General features: G+C 45.1%; 1 protein-coding gene across 1 annotated transcript in view; it reads left to right on the forward strand.

Annotated features, from left to right (window-relative positions):
- Window positions 1–371: 371 nt before the first annotated feature.
- The window catches only part of MYLIP (myosin regulatory light chain interacting protein), a 20,634-nt gene continuing 3,473 nt past the window's right edge, over window positions 372–17,532 (forward strand). The window contains exons 1-6 of the mRNA XM_077769984.1: window positions 372–533; window positions 939–1,129; window positions 13,215–13,400; window positions 15,148–15,345; window positions 15,823–15,987; window positions 17,099–17,519. Coding sequence (XP_077626110.1) covers window positions 372–533; window positions 939–1,129; window positions 13,215–13,400; window positions 15,148–15,345; window positions 15,823–15,987; window positions 17,099–17,519 — 1,323 coding nt within the window. The remainder of the gene's footprint in view (window positions 534–938; window positions 1,130–13,214; window positions 13,401–15,147; window positions 15,346–15,822; window positions 15,988–17,098; window positions 17,520–17,532) is intronic.

The raw sequence follows: 17,532 nt of genomic DNA on the forward strand, positions 1-17,532 counted from the left end.
GCCGTGGGGCACTCGGTTCCCGCACGCGGGGAGCGGGGGGTGGGGCTCCCACCCTGCCCCCCCAGCCCAGCCCCGCACTTTGCCGGAAGAAGGCGGCCCAACACACTTGCCGCAGGTGTGTGCACGGTGCCACCTTTCGGGTCCCCGCGGGGCCTGGCAGCGCCACCTGAATCCCGGGAGGAGGTGGCTGCTGGCCGTCGCAGGTCCCTGGGGTTGCTCGGCAGACAAGCCCGGCCCTTGTCTCTTACTGCTTCTGAAATGGACCATTGACCTGCACCTGCGGGTTTGCGGGGCTCCAGAGGACCCTGGGTTTTTGCTCATCCGCCCCTCCGTTGTCTATAAAGCTCGCGTTTCCTAAGGAGTAAAGAAGAATGGTTCCAAACCGCGCATCTGGGTATGACAGGCAGCAAATGTGGTCTCCAGTGGAACGGCATGCCCTTAAACCCGCGCCCCCTGTCCCCCCCCCACCTGAGATGTTTGGAAAACCTCTTGCAGCGAGCTTCACTGACACTTGTGGCGTGTTTCCTCAGTGTGTTTGTTTTTTTGGAGTCCAGATGGTTAAAATTGTCCAGATAATCTGCCAAATCAGCTGTGCAGCTTGTGCTGGTGGAGGGAATTCCAGTGAGTGGAACAAGAGGGAAAATACCCTGTAGATTCTCTTCCTCAGCCTTTCTGGGAGGCAAGTTTTAAGGACTCCTTTTTCTCCACTGCAGTAGACCGTGTCCTCCGAGTTAACGGAAGCACAAGCCTCTCTATGGGCGTAGCCACCCTGGAAGCTTAGAACTTTGTGGCTACAGCTCAAGGCCGGAATTGTTAACACCTTCATTGAACTTTGTAAAAAGGAGGCAGGAGTCTTCAGCTCGGATGGAGTCCTTGGGTTTTGCTTTGACTTAACATGGACTGTCTGCTCACCCATGCTGCATTCATTTTTGTTTTAGGTGTGCAGGCGGCTGGGAATTATAGAAGTGGATTATTTTGGACTGCAGTTTACGGGTAGCAAAGGTGAAAGTTTATGGCTAAATCTGAGAAATCGGATCTCCCAGCAGATGGACGGGCTAGCCCCTTATCGGCTCAAACTGAGAGTCAAGTTCTTCGTGGAGCCTCATCTCATCTTACAGGAGCAGACTAGGTAAGGTGATGCTGAACCAAACCAGTGTCAAATGGGACCTTTGATTCCATGTAGAAAGGGCCCTTGCGCCTCCCCAGAGATGTTCGCAGGCAAATGTGTCTGCTGCAGAGCAAGTTGGTTCTTAACCGAGAAGTTTTTTTCCATGGCACAGCCCTTTTGTCGGGGTGAACAGGGAGCTGCCTAGTTGGCCTGGGGTATGTTTTCTAGCTCTTCCTGAGGTTTTTCTTGTGTTTATAAACAAGGAGGGAGCAGGGTTGAATTCTTACTAATACTTGGGATTGGTGCCACAGCATGGGGGGTGGGGGATGCAAAAAAATTAGAAACCCAACTGACTTACTGATAGCAGCATCTAATGCCCGATAGTAACCTCTGCCTCGCAGTGTTACTACAGGTCATTGTAGACTGTTCTAACAGAAAGCAGGAAACAGTTCCTCTTGGGTTACTTAAACTTAGTCAAGTTCAGCCTAGTGTCAGATTACAATATGTAGCAAAGAGCTCTGTCCCTACTTAGTGCAAAATCTTTTCACTTTTTAAATTTCTTGAAAACTTAAGTAAGAACACTTTGTAAGGTGTAACCGATCTCCAACCCACAAACATGGCTACACATGATTATTTAGACTGTTCAATTACCTCTTTACTTCTAGAAAACCACCAGTAGTGGTAGACAGCTGGGGCATGCGGTTTCCTTTTTCCAAAAGAAAATGCCTTCTCCCCTGGACTGACTGTAATACTTTTTTCAAGGAGGAGCTAAATTCGGAAACTGGTGTCCAGCATTTATTGCTGAAATGCAGGAGTCCTAAATCTTAGAGCCCCCATGTAAACAAACAAACAGTAACAACCAAAAAACAGACAAACAACAAAACTGACTACTTTTAAACACAACAAACTTTGGATCTAAGTTCTAGTAGTTTTCATAATCCTTTGGTTTGGAAATTTGCCAAGCACATGAAAAATGTAAGTGTGAGAATCTTGAGTAATGATAAGTGAGCAAAACCCCTTAAGAGTTGTTAGCATGTGACTTTTTGTTTACTGAAAAACTGATAAAAACATCTTTTGAGATACTATTCACTTGAATTTGAAATCTCTCCTTTACCTTGTTGCTGCACTTTCAGAGATGAGGGAGATGTTCAGTTTTCTTTTTCTGAGACAAGCTGGTATATTGAATTCTCAATCCTGAAAACGTCTTGCAAAATATTCCCATATTACATGTTTAAGGATGTCTTAGCTGTGTATATTAATCAGAATAGGTTATGTGGGGGGGGGCAGGTTGTTTGTTTTGGGGGATTTTGTTTGTTTAACTGAAAGCTGATTTGTGAAAGCTTCCACTCTGCCCTTCAGTGTGATAAATTGGAATAGAGTAAAAGCATACACAAACACACGCATATAGTACAACATATTGGAGTTTTCATTGTGTAGTTCTGTCATGATTTTCCAATCATTTCTGGGCCTCCAGAGGCAAATCCATTTTGATCTACAAATTTATCTTTTAAACGTGCAAAGGCTTAGAGGACCACATACATCATTTAAACAATGGCTGCAGTCATAACAGTATGATACATTTATATTATGAATGATTACAGCCTTTAAAATTTGCTACTAGATGGTCTTTACCTGTGCTTTTTTTGTGTTTTCTTTTGCAAGCGAGTTAATAACCATTATCAAGTCCATTTTATTCATGCAGGATATTCTGTGAATTAGAACTGAAATAAAAATTCCTGCTATATTGACTCAATTGACTTTAACTCCTGAGATTCATGCCTAATAGCACTCAGAGAATGCACATCCCTGGTTAGCCTAGCTAATTTTTTTTTTTTTAATATTTTTACTTATTTCTAGGAGAGAGAGAGAGAGAGAGACAGCGTGAGCAGGGGAGGGTCAGAGAGAGAGGGAGACACAGACTCTGAAATAGGCTCCAGGCTCCGAGCTGGCAGTCAGCACAGAGCCCGACGCGGGGCTCGAACCCACGAACTGCGAGATCATGACCTAAGCGAAAGTCAGACGCTTAACCAACTAAGCCACCCAGGCGCCCCTAGCCTAGCTAATTTTAATTGATCTTAGTTCTTTTGAAATCTTATTAAAAAATTGGTGTGATCTAAGGTTTGACTTGCTTTTAAAATATTGGTGAACATTACTTGTTTTTCAGGGGGTTTGCCCAAAATACAGAATTTGGAGAAAATGCCTCCTCGAGTGTATACAGAGTTCTGCTTTTAATAACTAAAGTGATTTGTAATTAGCATTTGTGCCTTTTCATTAGGATGAGAAGCTGTCCTGGGTCCAGTATAGTCACAATTAGCATCGTTTTTATGTACATGATACGACAGAGCAAAAATCCGTATTTTCCCTAATGTCATGTTAGCCAGATAAAGCTGGCCGGTAAACATTCTGATGTTTAATAATTCGTTATAAAATATTTATGTAAAACGCCACAAAAATAAAACAGATCTGTGTATGTCGTCCGTAAGGCCAGCTTTGCCAGTTCACTTATGAGCGGCGATTTTGTACCGTCTCGAAGTCAAGTCACGAGGGTATGTTTAGAATACTGAGAAGTGTCTGGACGGTTTATTAAATGGTGCTGAAATATCCTGGCCAAATTGTTCTCTGTGGAGAATTAAAAGCAGTCTACTCACTGTAGAGCCGGTCTAAGTGGGGGCAGTTAATATGTTCGTGTGCATGAGATGAGGGAGGCTACTGGGGAGGCCTGGCTGGAGGGCCTGTTGGTAACTGGAGAGTGGGATTGGGGGGGGGGCAGGGGGTGGGAGGCAGAAGCCCTGTATTCTCAGTGCAACCCAGCCCCCAGCTACCAGGGTGGCACTTCTCCTCTCTTCAAAGGCCAGGAAGAGCTTGTCTCTAAAATCCCCTCTAGCTGTAAATGTTTTTTTCTTTCCTTCTAATTCCTCTCTATTTTCCTCAGTGTTTCCCTAAATATGTTTTTCCAAAGACAAAACAAAACAAAACCAACCATATCAACTGTCTGCTTAGATTGATACAGTTAATATGGTCTCTGATTTGGCCTAATTTTAGACTTGATTCTTTATCCTGATTATTACGTTTGCCTTTGAATGAGGGCCTGGAAAGTAACCAGAGAGTCTTGTTCAGACTCAGCGGGCACATTTGAGAGACAGAGACAAGCAGGTATATTCAGCAGATGTTCGCCATGCTGTGCGTTGAAACTAAAAGTGAAACTAATGTATTCTGGAAGTAGATCTGAAATAATAAGGATCTTTGAAATTCTTGCCTTTCAGAGGCTCTCAGTTATTCACAGAGATTCAGACCAGATTTTGTCAACATTTTCACCGCTGGAGATTAGAGAAGTATATGCTTCATCTTCAGGGATGGTCATGATACCATCCACTGCCAATACGGTCTTTCTGTTTCTCTAGAACTTTGCCACGTTTTAGCAGAGATCTGTGGTCTTTGCGCTCCTGCTTCCTTAAGACTCACCAGCGCCTGAATTCTTTCCCAGAAATCAGCCTCAATACCAGGGTTCCGTGAGTCCTGAACTAACTGTTCAGGGAGATGCTGTAACCCTTGAGTGTTGAATCTCATCAAGATTTCAGTGCTGCGAGTGAGTGGTGTTGAGTTTGACCTGTCCCTTGTTAAATCCTGCCGTCTTCCAGGCTCCACTCATCCATCACTCCTTGGAAAAGCGTCCACTGGGCCTGCTCAGGAGACTGCCGTGCCCCAAGGCATTCTGTAGCTTTCCTTTAGAGCATCTAATGAGCGTATAACGCTACCGTTTACCTATGTGACAATTTGCTTATTGTCAGCTGCTCTCATAATTTAAATTCCATGAAGCAGGGGGCTGATCAACATCGTGTCTCCAGAGTCTAGCAAGTGCCTGGTGCGTAAACATTCGTTGAAGCGATGAATTAAGAAATCAGAAATAAATACAAGTAGAGTTAACCGATATGGATAATATAAATTTTCTTCGAGCGAAATGTTTGCCAGTTTGCTTCTATAAAGTGAAAAGTTTAAGCCTATCTGAAAGAAATCTCATCACTAAAAAACGTGATTGTTCTCCATTAAGGGTTGGCTCAGTGCTCAGCACCGTTTCTCCCTTCCTTCACCCTCTCCGCCTCACCCCAACACATTTGTTTATTGTGGCTATCAGTTCTCATCTAAAATGAACTACCACTTACCTGGACCTTTTGTGAAGTTCAGATAGTTTTCAAGCTCCAGGCTCTCGTAAATCTAATTTTCAACCAATTTGTAGGTTCTAAGTACTTCCTCAACCCAATTTTTCCCTTTCTCCTAACCAAAATTACTTGGTTGTCAAAATCTAGGGCCGCATTGAAATCCACAGAGCGAATGTCACGTGCAGCCATGGGCAGATTGGAGGCGGTGATTTTGAATGTGTTTGAACCAATCATACAGATCTTAGCCAGGGCCTGTAATGAATGTCAAAATCTTTGCACACGTTGTCAGTGTTGGTAAAGGTTGCTTAACCCAATCTGCCTTTGTAGAGTTCAGGATGGGTACTTTCTGTAGGATGTCACAGCAGTATTTATCTGCTGTAAAGGTGTCACTCTTGGTTTTACATATCAACTCTATGCCTAAGACTGGAATGACACATTCCCCCTTTCCTTTTTTAAATGGCCAGACACAAAATAGGCCCCAGGAAAGTAAGACAGACGTGTATATTGTTTCCAGAAAGTACTAATTAGATTTTTGAATTCTAATTTATCTATTAAGTCTTTCTTTTAGCTCCAAGTGTAAGACGTTTGCATTATCGTCTGTGTATTTTAGCCACAGATCTCCCATCTGGGCACATTTGGCATCTTCATGAATGTCTCATACTTGTATTTTTCTATGAAGGATGCAGAGAACATTACTGATTTTTCATGTAACCAAAGTGAACTTTTAATTTAAATTTGTCATTTTAAATAAAACTTGACTCTTTAGAAGGCACATAGTGTCAGACTCCAGGGGCACCAGGCACATTTATTCTGTGAGTCGTGCCCCCGCAGCCTGGTCCAGACCTCTCCCGGATCGAATGGCACTCACCACAGTCTAGACCCTCGGGAGAGAGATTGTGGGTAACACTTTTAAACTACAGGATTGCTGGACTGTTGCTTGCCCAGGTCAGGGATCTGTTGTGAGCGAGTAATCCTGTTTTTTCCAAGTGCTTGCGGTGTGGGCTGTCATCACTTTTGATGTCCGGGGGTTTCCCTTACCCCACACTCCTGTATCTTTTAAATGCTTTGAAACCTGAGGAAGAGGAAATATGTCCATAGTTCCCATATTATGTTTGGGGCTTTGAGAAGGATTCCCTTAAGCTGCATAGAGACTTGACTTGGTCATTACTTGGCCATGACTCTTTCTCAGCTGCAAGCCTTCCATGGAGTGGAGTAGATCTGATAGTTCATTTTAGGTATAAGAAGCTATTCGTTTGAATTCTGAACCTTAACCTTAGGGATTTTCACTAGTGTTATTTCCTCAACCTCTTATGAAACTTTTAAAACTTGCAGATAAGTTGAAGATTTTTACAGTGAATACTCAATACCCCCATCTAGTTTCTACCATTAACTGCTTAATCAGTTTAATATACTTGCTTTATCACACATTTATTTTTGATGCTTTTCAAAATAAGTTGTGGATACGTATACTTCCCCGTAAATACTTCAGGATACATATCATTAAGTAGTACTCCATATTTGTCTAGTTTTTTTTTTATAAAATATTTACATATGATGAAATGTATCAATACTAATTATACCATTTGATGAGTTTTGACAAACAGAGTATTTAAACAAAACCAATCCTTATTAAGATGTAGACTAGGGGCGCCTGGGTGGCTCTGTTGGTTAAGCATCCTACTTTGGCTCAGGTCATGATCTCACAGTTTGTGAGTTCAAGCCCCATAACGGGCTCTGTGCTGACAGCTCAGAGCCTGGAGCCTGCTTCAGATTCTGGGTCTCCCGCTCTCTGGCCCTCCCCTGCTCACACTCAGTCTCTCTCTCTCTCAAAAATTAATAAATGTTAAAAAAAAAAAAAAAGATGTTGAATATTACCGGCACTCCAGAAAGTTCCCTCAGGCCCATTTTTCAGTCAGTCCTGGCCCCCTTCCCTACCCCGCACCCCCTTCACAAACAGGGTTGTTTGTTTTTCTAGCATAGATCTACTTCACACATACATGGAATTGCGCAGTATCTGGCTTCTTTTGTTGATTATTTATTTTTTAGAGATTCGTCATACTGCTCTATATCAACATCTTGTTCATTGCTAGATAGTATTTTGTCCTACGAATATACTGCTGTTTGTTGATTCATACCTCTATTGATGAACACCTGTTCTTGCTATTGTGAGTAAAGCTGCTGTGAACATCACAAGTACAATCTTTTCGGTAGACATGTATTTTCATTTCTCTTGAGTAAATCTAAAATGGAATAGCTGGGTCACAGAGGGGGTTGTTTAGTTTTTAAATTTTTTAAATGTTTCTTTATTTTCGAGAGAGAGAGAGGGACAGAGTGAGAGTGGGGGAGGGGCAGAGAGAGAGAGGGAGACACAGAATCCGAAGCAGGCTCCAGGCTCTGAGCTGTCAGCACAGAGCCTGACATGGGATTCCAACCTATGAACTGTGAGATCATGACCTGATGCTGAAGTCGGACGCTTAACCAATTGAGCCACCCAGGCACCCCATAGTTTTGTAAGTAACTGCCCAGCCTTTCCCCAAAGTGTTTATACCATTCTGTGTTCCCATCAGGAGTATCTGAGTCCTCCATATCCCTACCAGCTTTCTGGTGGGTGTGGGGGTTCATGGATTTGTCTCTATTGATCAATAATATTAAATACTTGTTTTATGTGCTTATTGGTGTTTCCTACATCTTCTTTTGTGAAGTATCCATTACAGTCATTTACCCGTTTTTTACTGAGTTGTGACCTTTGATTTTGAGCTGTACAGATTCTTTATATCTGCCAGTTCTTCATCAGAGATATGTTTTGTAAATGATTTTCTCCTGTGGCTTGCCGATTTTTGTAATGCCTTTTGGTGAGTAGAAGTTTTTAATGTTGGTCAAGTCGAATTGATCAGTTTTTCTCTTTTCTGATTCTTGCTGTGTCCTGAGAAACCTTTGCCTCGCTCGCTCCCCCCAGTCACAGAGGTATTCTCCAATGTGTCTTTCTAGAAGTTTTATGGTTTTAGCTTTTACAGTTACGCCTACAATCCATCATGACCTGCTTTTTGTTTCGGTGGAATTTAAGATACAAAACAAAAACGTGTATAGTAATTTTTTTTCATGTGATAGTTTTTTTTTTAAGTTTTAGACCCAGTGTAGGGCTTGAATTCACGACCCCAAGATCAAAGCCACATGCTCTACCGACTGAGCCAGCCAGGTGCCCCCTTTTTCTCTTTGATAGGCAGTTAGTTTGGTTTAAAATAAACTGAGGTGGTTAAATGGCTCATTGGACTGAGGCAGGCACATGGGTGATCTCAGAGGTGGTCTAACTGGGTGAGGAGCACGCCAGCCATCACCAACAGGTGGCTGGGTTCAGTCAGGTCTCGAGAGGGAATATTGTTCATAGGCTCTTAGCCAGTTGAAAGATGTCTTAGGTCAGTTACTTAAATGCTGAATCTAAGAGTGAATGTGGATATAGTTGATTTACATTTGCGTCACAGAAAGTTCTTCAAAACGATGTCACTGGGAAGATACCGGCAGCAGTGATTGGTTATAACTGCCTATGATAGGCAGGTCAGCAACTCCTCCTGGTTTGCAGAAAGTTCTGCTTTGATTCTTAGATGATTTCTTTAATGAGATAAGTCAGTGTTCAGAGGACAGTTCTTAAAAGATGAATGGCCTAACTTTACTGCTTAAAGCTATGGAAAGGAATTCATTTTTGAAGTAGAGGAAATTTGAGGTACTCTGAAACAAATGTGTGAAGGATATATGACTTTTTTTTTTTAAGGAGAATGTGGCATATACGTAATACTTTATTTTTTCAAATCTTCCATGAGGCTACAACAAGTGTGAATTCATTTCTACCCATGATGCAAAGTTAGCCAGAATGTTTCACTTTGGGACTCCAAACCAATCCACATATTGACAATATGTAACTTTCTTAGTAACCGAGTAAAACTTGAAGAGTTACACAGCCAGAAGACTAGCAAATGCAGTTTGAGCCTATGTCTGCAGGACGTACTCACAGACATTGTCTTAAGACAAAGAAGTAAGTTTTTTCCCCGAAGGCTTTCTTTCTGTTTGTGACTCTAGAACGCAGCCTCCAGTGAATTTGATAGATCGACCACTTTTGATCTTTAGATAAATAAAAATTCACTGCAGGCATAACCTCTTTGACCACATCTGCTTGTTTTGATATTATCACTAACCTTTCACCCACTTTACAAAAAAAAGGGGATGAGGAAAAATCTGTGAACCAGACAGTTACCAAGCAGATGGTTGAAGAGAAAATAATAGGGGAAAAAATTACTTGATTCAAAATCACCCCAGGGGCGCCTGGGGGGCTCAGTCGGTTAAGCATCCAACTTCAGCTCAGGTCACAGTCTCCTGTCTTGTGAGTTTGAGCCCCATGTCAGGCTCTGTGCGGACAGCTCAGAGCCTGGAGCCTGCTTCGGATTCTGTGCCTCCCTCTCTCTCTGCTCCTCCCCCGCTCACGCTCTGTCTGTCTCTCAAAAATAAACAAACAACAACAAAAAAAGGGGGCACCTGGGTGGCTCAGTCGGTTGAGTGTCCGACTTTGGCTCAGGTCATGATCTCACGGTTTGTGGGTTCGAGCCCCACGTCAGGCTCTGTGCTGACAGCCAGCTCAGAGCCCGGAGCCTCTCTTTGGATTCTGTGTCTCCCTCTCTCTCTGACCATCCCCTGTTCATGCTGTTTCTCTCTTTCAAAAATAAAGAAAACATTAAAAATTTTTTTTAAAAAATCACCCCCCCTAAGTACTGAGCCGTCACTGGATTCCCTGTCGGAATGTGCCTCCGAGCTCTGCCGTCTTCCCTGGTAGAGCACATTGAATAGCCGATGGCTCACCACACCTGGCGACCTTTGCCATCACTGCCCCTTTGTGCTCTTCTCCTGGATAGAACACCCAAAAACCAGTATGTGCCTGGACTTACCGTGATAGGGATAGGTGCCTTCACACGAAGGAGCCGTAAGTTCCATCTAAAATATGGATCTATCTGGTATGTTTACCCTGCACCCCAGGTGGGGCCTGGCACAGAGGCAATGAATGACAGACATTTGTTGACTCGACATGAAAAGGTGGTGTCATGGCCATGAAACTGCAAAACGCAGGAAGGATCCTATCCTAGAGTTGCTGTGAACAGTCAAGGGGAGGACCCTTCCGCTCACAGGGCGTTGATTACAGTTCGCCCTAGAATGCGGAGCATGTACAAAAGGCCAGTTGTTCTCCTCGGTTTAAAAAATCCTGACCCACAGACCTAGAGAAGATCGGTATTGGGTCTCACACTGCTGACCACCTGTTAATATTCTGTTACTGCTTCTTTGCCTCTGATTTCAGCAGCTGCCTTCAATGCAGGCGTGGACGGTTCGGAAAAAGAAATAAGATCAATGTTGCAGGCTACACGTGACTAGTCTCTAGATGGCTCATGGGGAAATCAGTGAAAAGGCACTTCCACACGAGCAGAGATTAGATTGAGAAAACTTGGTTTGTGGGGATCCCCTTAAATGCAGCACACCATTTCTTCCTTAAAGCATGTACTCAGATTTGTGTCTCCTACACACACACACCCCTCCCCCGCCCAGTGAAGAGACAGAGATCCCTTCACCAAGGTGAAGTTTACCGGATGGTCATCTAAAAAGCCTTTCGAGGCCCGAAGCAGGCATCCTGACGCCGAGATTACATGGGGAATACCAGCCCTCCACTGCTCACATAGCTGTTTCAAAACAAGTTATTTTTGTGGTTATTTCTTTGCCCCAGTTGGGACCCCCTCCTCAGTTTAGCAGTATGTCAGAAATAGTTTAAAGACTAGCAGATGTTTGGGTTAATAAAAACCATGCTTCTCTCCTTTCAGTGCTGTTAGGCGTTCTTACTGTGATTTCTTCATCGGGGCTCTCAATAAAGAAAACCCCGCAGTATTTGGCAGAGCATGATAATTTTAAATATTTCTTTATCATTCTAGAACACACAAAACATTGCATTCGAATATCTCTTGAAGGAAGATTAATGGCTTTGCCTGCCTGACACTGTGAGACTGTCCAGAGAGCCCCTCCCTGTAGGTCTAGCCCCGCTTCCGTTTGCTTTTCTTATGTTGCTCATATTATCCCCTCGACCGGGGACGTCGGACATGAGGCTAGAGTATAAATAAAAGCCTGAGAGCAGTGGTAAGGATATCCAGCTCAAGCAGGAAGCTGGCTTATGAGCCCTGTTCAGAGCAGTGTTAGAGCTTTACTGCTGGTCGTAATTCAGTTGTTAATGGAAGGGATATTGTGGCATTTAAGCAAGTTTGAGAGGCTATATAACAAGTCATCAAAGGAAGGTTATGCTTCTACGTTTGCCAGAGACCAGTTTTATAAGCTAGGCTGGCCTGTCCGTGGCAGTTGGGATACTCTGTGTAGAATCTTGAGTGATCTGGATTGGCAGGCAACATACGTGGAGTTTCCTAGGAGTTTCTAGTTCTGACATAGCTTATAGCAAACCGAGCATAGTATCATAGGCGACGAGGACAGGCACAGAGGGAGTGCAGCTGGGGCGGGGAAAGAAACCGACCGCAGATACTGTGCGGTTTTACATCCATTCACAGAGCTCTGTGGGGTTAGGGACACTTCAGACATCTGCTTACGTGCAGCTAACCGTAGCAGAAGTCAGAATATGTCCAGTACTATAACGGGGGAATGAACAGTGTGCAGCTGATGTGGCCGAAAAGGAAGCTAAATGAGGGGACAGAAGGAATACCCCTCAGGACACAGGGAGCAGCCAAGACCAGAGACGTGGAGACATGGACATGCTTGGTCCTTCCAGGAAGAGGAATGGTCCCTATCCTGGGGCATAGTGGCTGGAGGGAATGGTGGGTCATGTGGCTGGACACTGGGGGTCAGACCCACAGAAGCCTGGGTCTGCGCCACGGCATGCCTCCTCCATAAACAGTTGGGATCCCTTGAAGGATTTTTTATTTATTTATTTTAATGTTATATTTGAGAGAGAGAGAGAGACAAAGCACAAGCAGGAGAGGGGCAGAGAGAGAGGGGGAGACACAGAATCCGAAGCAGGCTCCAGGCTCTGAGCTGTCAGCACAGAGCCCACCGTGGGGCTTGAACTCAGGGACCATGAGATCATGACCTGAGCTAAAGTTGGATGCTTAACCCAGGCACCCCTCCCTTGAAGGATTTTGAGCCGAGAAGTGGCAAGCTGATCCTAGGAGCAAGTAGCTTGGAAGGTCGTTTAGCAGAGTCGAGAGAGATCAGCTTTGGGGAGATTGTGAATTCTCTGACAGTTGAGAGCCACAAGTTGGACATAGGAGGTAAAAACGAGAAGAGTGTTACTGGATTTAGGGAGTTTGCAGAGAAGGAAAGTAGGTGGGAAGAAAATGAATCAGAAGTGGATCTTGAGGTAAAATGACGAGTCCCTGGTTTTCACTGGGAGAAAAAGTAGGTTTGGGAAAGAAAGCAGTGGGTTTGGTTTTGAACAGTGAAATTAGGATTCTGAATATCCAAGTGGAGACGTCTGTAAGTGGGACATTTGAATATGATGCCTGCAGAGGTTGGGGCAAAGACTAGAGATTTGGGGGTCATTTGAATAAAGGTGAGTGAGGATCTAAGATACCAAGTCCATGTTAAGATCAAGTTTTTCTGAACAGAATTTCTTTTTAAAAATTGAGTGCAGAAGCCTTCGTGAGGTTATTTTGCATTTGCTAACTTGAATATTCCTGACCTTGTCTCAGTTAGATTTGTTTTGTCTGGGTCATACTTTTTAGTCCAGAGAAATTTAAGTCCTTAGACTTCTTTTGCCTTAATACTAACAAGAAAAAGTGTTCCTTAGTGGTGAGCATTTTCAGGGTGGCTTTTTAAATTACTGTGTGTTCCTTACTTAAAAGGGATTGTGAAAGTGCTAAGCAGGTTGAGCTTGACATCACGCTGGTCCCCCAGGATAACCTCATTCTCACATTGCTTCGCAGGCATATCTTTTTCTTGCATATCAAGGAGACGCTCCTGGCGGGTCACCTGCAGTGTTCTCCGGAGCAGGCAGTGGAACTGAGCGCCCTCCTGGCCCAGACCAAGTTTGGAGACTATAATCAGAACACTGCCAAGTACAACTATGAGGAGCTCTGTGCAAAGGAGCTCTCCAGTGCCACCTTGAACAGGTGAGGCTGCCCGGAGGCGTCTGTTTATATTCATAGATTGAGTGAGTTTATAGGTTGTTTCCCAAAGAAGATGAATCTACCGTATATATACAGATAATTGGTGAGGTTAAGACTAGGCCGTTACCCAAGATTGTTGTTTTCTAAAGATTCTCTGCCTTTCCTCTGAGAGATTTACAGACACAAAGCAATCCACCTAAATCAGTGCCCTTTATAAAATGCTATGGAATGGGAATTTTTTAAATCTCTGACCTCTCAAGAATGCAAATCTTGGGGCACATGGGTGGCTCAGTCGGTTAAGCAGTTGACCTCGGCTCAGGTCATGATCTCACAGTTGGTGAGTTCGAGCCCTGCGTTGGGCTCTGTGTTGATAGCTCAGAGCCTGGAGCCTGCTTCGGATTCTCTGTCTCCCTCTCTCTCTGCCCCTCCACTGCTCATGCTCTGTCTCTCTCCCTCTCAAAAATAAACAAACATAAAGTTAAAAATGCAAATCTCTTCAAAAGTCTGTCATGTGTATTGGTATTTTCTTCATCCCAGTGAGGATTAAACCAAGAAGCTTAACACAGGTGTTATCTTAGTTATCTGTTCTTAGGGAACAAGTTACCCCCAAACTTAGTGGCTTATGAACAGTGTATCACACTTCTGCGGGTCAGGAACCTGGCCGTGGCCTGGCTGGGTGCTCTAGATCAAGACCTTTCACGAGCCTGCAGACAGGCTGTTGGTAGAGTTCAGTGTCATCTGAAGGCTCATCCGAGGGAGGGGTCCCCTTCCAGGTTGATTCATGTGGTGGGTTGGCAGGGCCTTGTTCCCTCACCGCATGGACCTCTTGAAGGGGCTGTTTCATAACGTGGTAGCTGGCTTCCCCCAGGACCAGCAGTCCAGGTCAGAGCAAGAGAGAACACCCAAGACGGCAGTCAAAGTCTTCCTAGAACTTAATCTCAGAAGTGGCATCACACCACTCCTGCCATTTCTGTTCCTTAGAAGCAAGTGATGAGTCCAGCCAGTGATGAACACAACAGGGACTCAGCACTCAGTCCGTTCAGGGTATGAATTCATACCATTCAGGGTATGAATACCAGCAAGTGGGGATCTTTAAGGACCATGTTAGAGGCTATCTGTCATAGTAGATAAAAATAAATCCTACATTTTTCGGTTGCAGATTATCTAATCAATCCCTTATAACACTATATATATATTTTAATGTTTATTTATTTTTGAGAGAGAATGAGCAGGAGAGGGGCAGAGAGAAAGAGCGAGACACAGAATTGGAAGGAGGCTCCAGGCTCTGAGCCATGAGCACAGAGCCCAGTGCAGGGCTCAAACTCATGAACAGCGAGATCGTGACCTGAACCCAATCAGATGCTTAACCGACTGAGCCACCTGGGAGCCCCTATAGTGCTATATTAAAATGAAACTTACAAAGTAGACCCTTGTCTGAGAAGTTCCTACGTACAAAATGTCTCATGCATATTTTTAGGGATTTTCCATAATTCTTCCAATTCATCCCTGTCCGGCATCCCCATCAGCTTTTTCTGCTGAATGTCTAATAGTTGAGATCTGGAGCAGTGTCTTACAAGTATTTTACAGTAAATTTGGTAAACAAATATCAATGCTATATCGCTTTTAAGTGTTCGTTAACACAGAAATGGCAGTGTCTGTGTGACTCACTAGGGAAAATGATACAGAGCCCTCTCTAAGGACCGCACACGTTAATCTGTCCACGCCTCTCTGCCCTCATGGCATCCTGCAGCATCGTGGCAAAGCATAAGGAGCTGGAGGGGACCAGCCAGGCCTCTGCCGAATACCAGGTGTTACAGATCGTGTCGGCGATGGAGCACTATGGCATAGAGTGGCATTCCGTGAGGGACAGCGAAGGGCAGAAACTCCTCATTGGGGTTGGACCTGAAGGAATCTCCGTTTGCAAAGACGACTTCTGCCCAGTTAATAGGTAACTTGTCTGCATCTTAAATCTTTCTTTGAGCCCTGAATGTGCATACGTCCCTTTGTAGCTCTGATTATTAAAATAGATAAAACTGGAAAGGGATTTGCTAGGCAGTCACCCCTTGGGAATGACATGTTTCACTTTAGGTATGTGTATTAATTTGATTCAGGCCTTGATAACCGTTGAATTCTTTTTTTAAACGACAAACTCCAGTGTATTGATGTGGCGGAGTTAGTATTTTTCAGGTAAGTTCACTGGTGTAGAAATCTCATTTCCACACACACACACACACACACACACACACACACACACACACCCGCTTTTCAGCGCGCCTGTATGACTGGGGAGCAGAGTGCCTACTCGTAGTCCTGGACCGAGCTTGCTTGTGCAGCAGGGTCCTGAGCATAGGAGAATCTACGAGGGGCAAGTGCCATGACCCATCGCTCCTTCTGGGCTTGCTCACTGTCTCTCCCCGTGTTTCAGGATTGCGTACCCGGTGGTCCAGATGGCCACCCAGTCCGGGAAGAACGTGTACTTGACCGTCACCAAGGAGTCTGGGAACAGCGTTGTGCTCTTGTTCAAGATGATCAGCACCAGGGCAGCCAGCGGGCTGTATCGAGCCATAACGGAGACGCACGCTTTCTACAGGCACGTACACTCTGTACCCCACAACCTTAGCGTCTGTCTGCAGCTCTGAGCTTTCAGGTGACCACAGGGCCCCTACGCTTTCTGGTAGCGTCATGTCCGTGCATCTTGTACGGAATCGAAGACCTCCACTGCTTTCAAACATTGTGTATAGTAGGGCCTTGTCAACGTGGGGCTGCCTTCACCCCAGAATGTGCGTGGGAGTGAGCTGCACAGACCCCTTCCCCCACTTCTCTTACCTTCTTTCTTCATGACAGCTCCTTTCCCAGGAGCTCTGTGTCCCTTTTGCTCATCGCCACAGGATGATCTAACCGTCCTTGTGAGGGAGTGGCTATCCCGATTCCTCACACCCCCGTACAAGGATTTTTTTTTAATACCAGTAGTGATCCCCTCACTTCACACGGTGCTTTAAAGTAGATTTGTGATTTGACCCAAATATTTGAGAAATTAAAGCTAAGAAATTTAATTGCGATCTTAACCTTTTTTTATGTTAAGATAGACACAAATTTTGGAGCAGAATGGAAAATTTTCTAGAAATTTTTAACACAAAAGCCAGGACTTGAAAGAAGAAAATGGCCTTTTTTCCTCACCAACAAGCTGTTCTTGACGGTCACTCGTGTCCCCGGAGGTGGGGACGCGCACTTGCTGTTTCTGCACTTACGGTGACTTCGTCACGGGTCCTTTGGGGACAGTGGAGAAACCCAGAGATAGAATCATGGAAATGTTTAACACATATAAAACTGGAAGAATTAACTCTCAGGCATGAAAACAAGAATATAAATGTCTGCTGCCACAGAACATTTTAAAATTTTTTTAGTGTTTATTTTTGAGAGAGAGAGAGGGAGACAGAGCATGAGCGGGGGAGGGGCAGAGAGAGAGGGAGACACACAACCCAAACCAGGCTCCAGGCTTTGAGCTGTCAGCACAGAGCCCTGTCCAGGGCTCGAACCCACAAACCTTGAGATCATGCCCTGAGCGGAAGTCTGACGCTTAACTGCCTGAGCCGCCCCGGGTGCCCCCAGAATATTCTTCTTCACCGCAACGTCTGAAGGTGTGAGTCGCGGGCGTGCCTGGCTGGTAGGTACTGAAGTGGACGCTCCGTCTCTCCCTGCAGGTGCGACACGGTGACCAGCGCCGTCATGATGCAGTACAGCCGAGACCTGAAGGGCCACCTGGCCTCTCTCTTTCTGAACGAGAACATTAACCTGGGCAAGAAGTACGTCTTCGATATTAAGAGAACGTCAAAGGAGGTGTACGACCACGCCCGGAGGGCCCTGTACAACGCCGGCGTGGTGGACCTCGTTTCGAGAGGCGACCCCAGCCCCCCGAACTCCCCGCTCAAGGCCTCGGAGAGCGGCCTGAACTGCAGCAGCTGCGAGGGCCTCAGCTGCCAGCAGACCAGGGCGCTGCAGGAGAAGCTGCGCAAGCTGCGGGAGGCCATGCTGTGCATGCTGTGCTGCGAGGGCGAGATCAACTCCGCCTTCTGCCCCTGCGGCCACACCGTGTGCTGTGAGGCCTGCGCCGCCCAGCTGCAGGTGAGCGTGCGCC

The sequence above is a fragment of the Crocuta crocuta genome, unplaced genomic scaffold (genome assembly GCF_008692635.1).
Source record: "Crocuta crocuta isolate KB4526 unplaced genomic scaffold, BGI_CrCroc_1.0 scaffold24, whole genome shotgun sequence".
In the NCBI taxonomy this organism is placed as follows: Eukaryota; Metazoa; Chordata; class Mammalia; order Carnivora; family Hyaenidae; genus Crocuta; species Crocuta crocuta.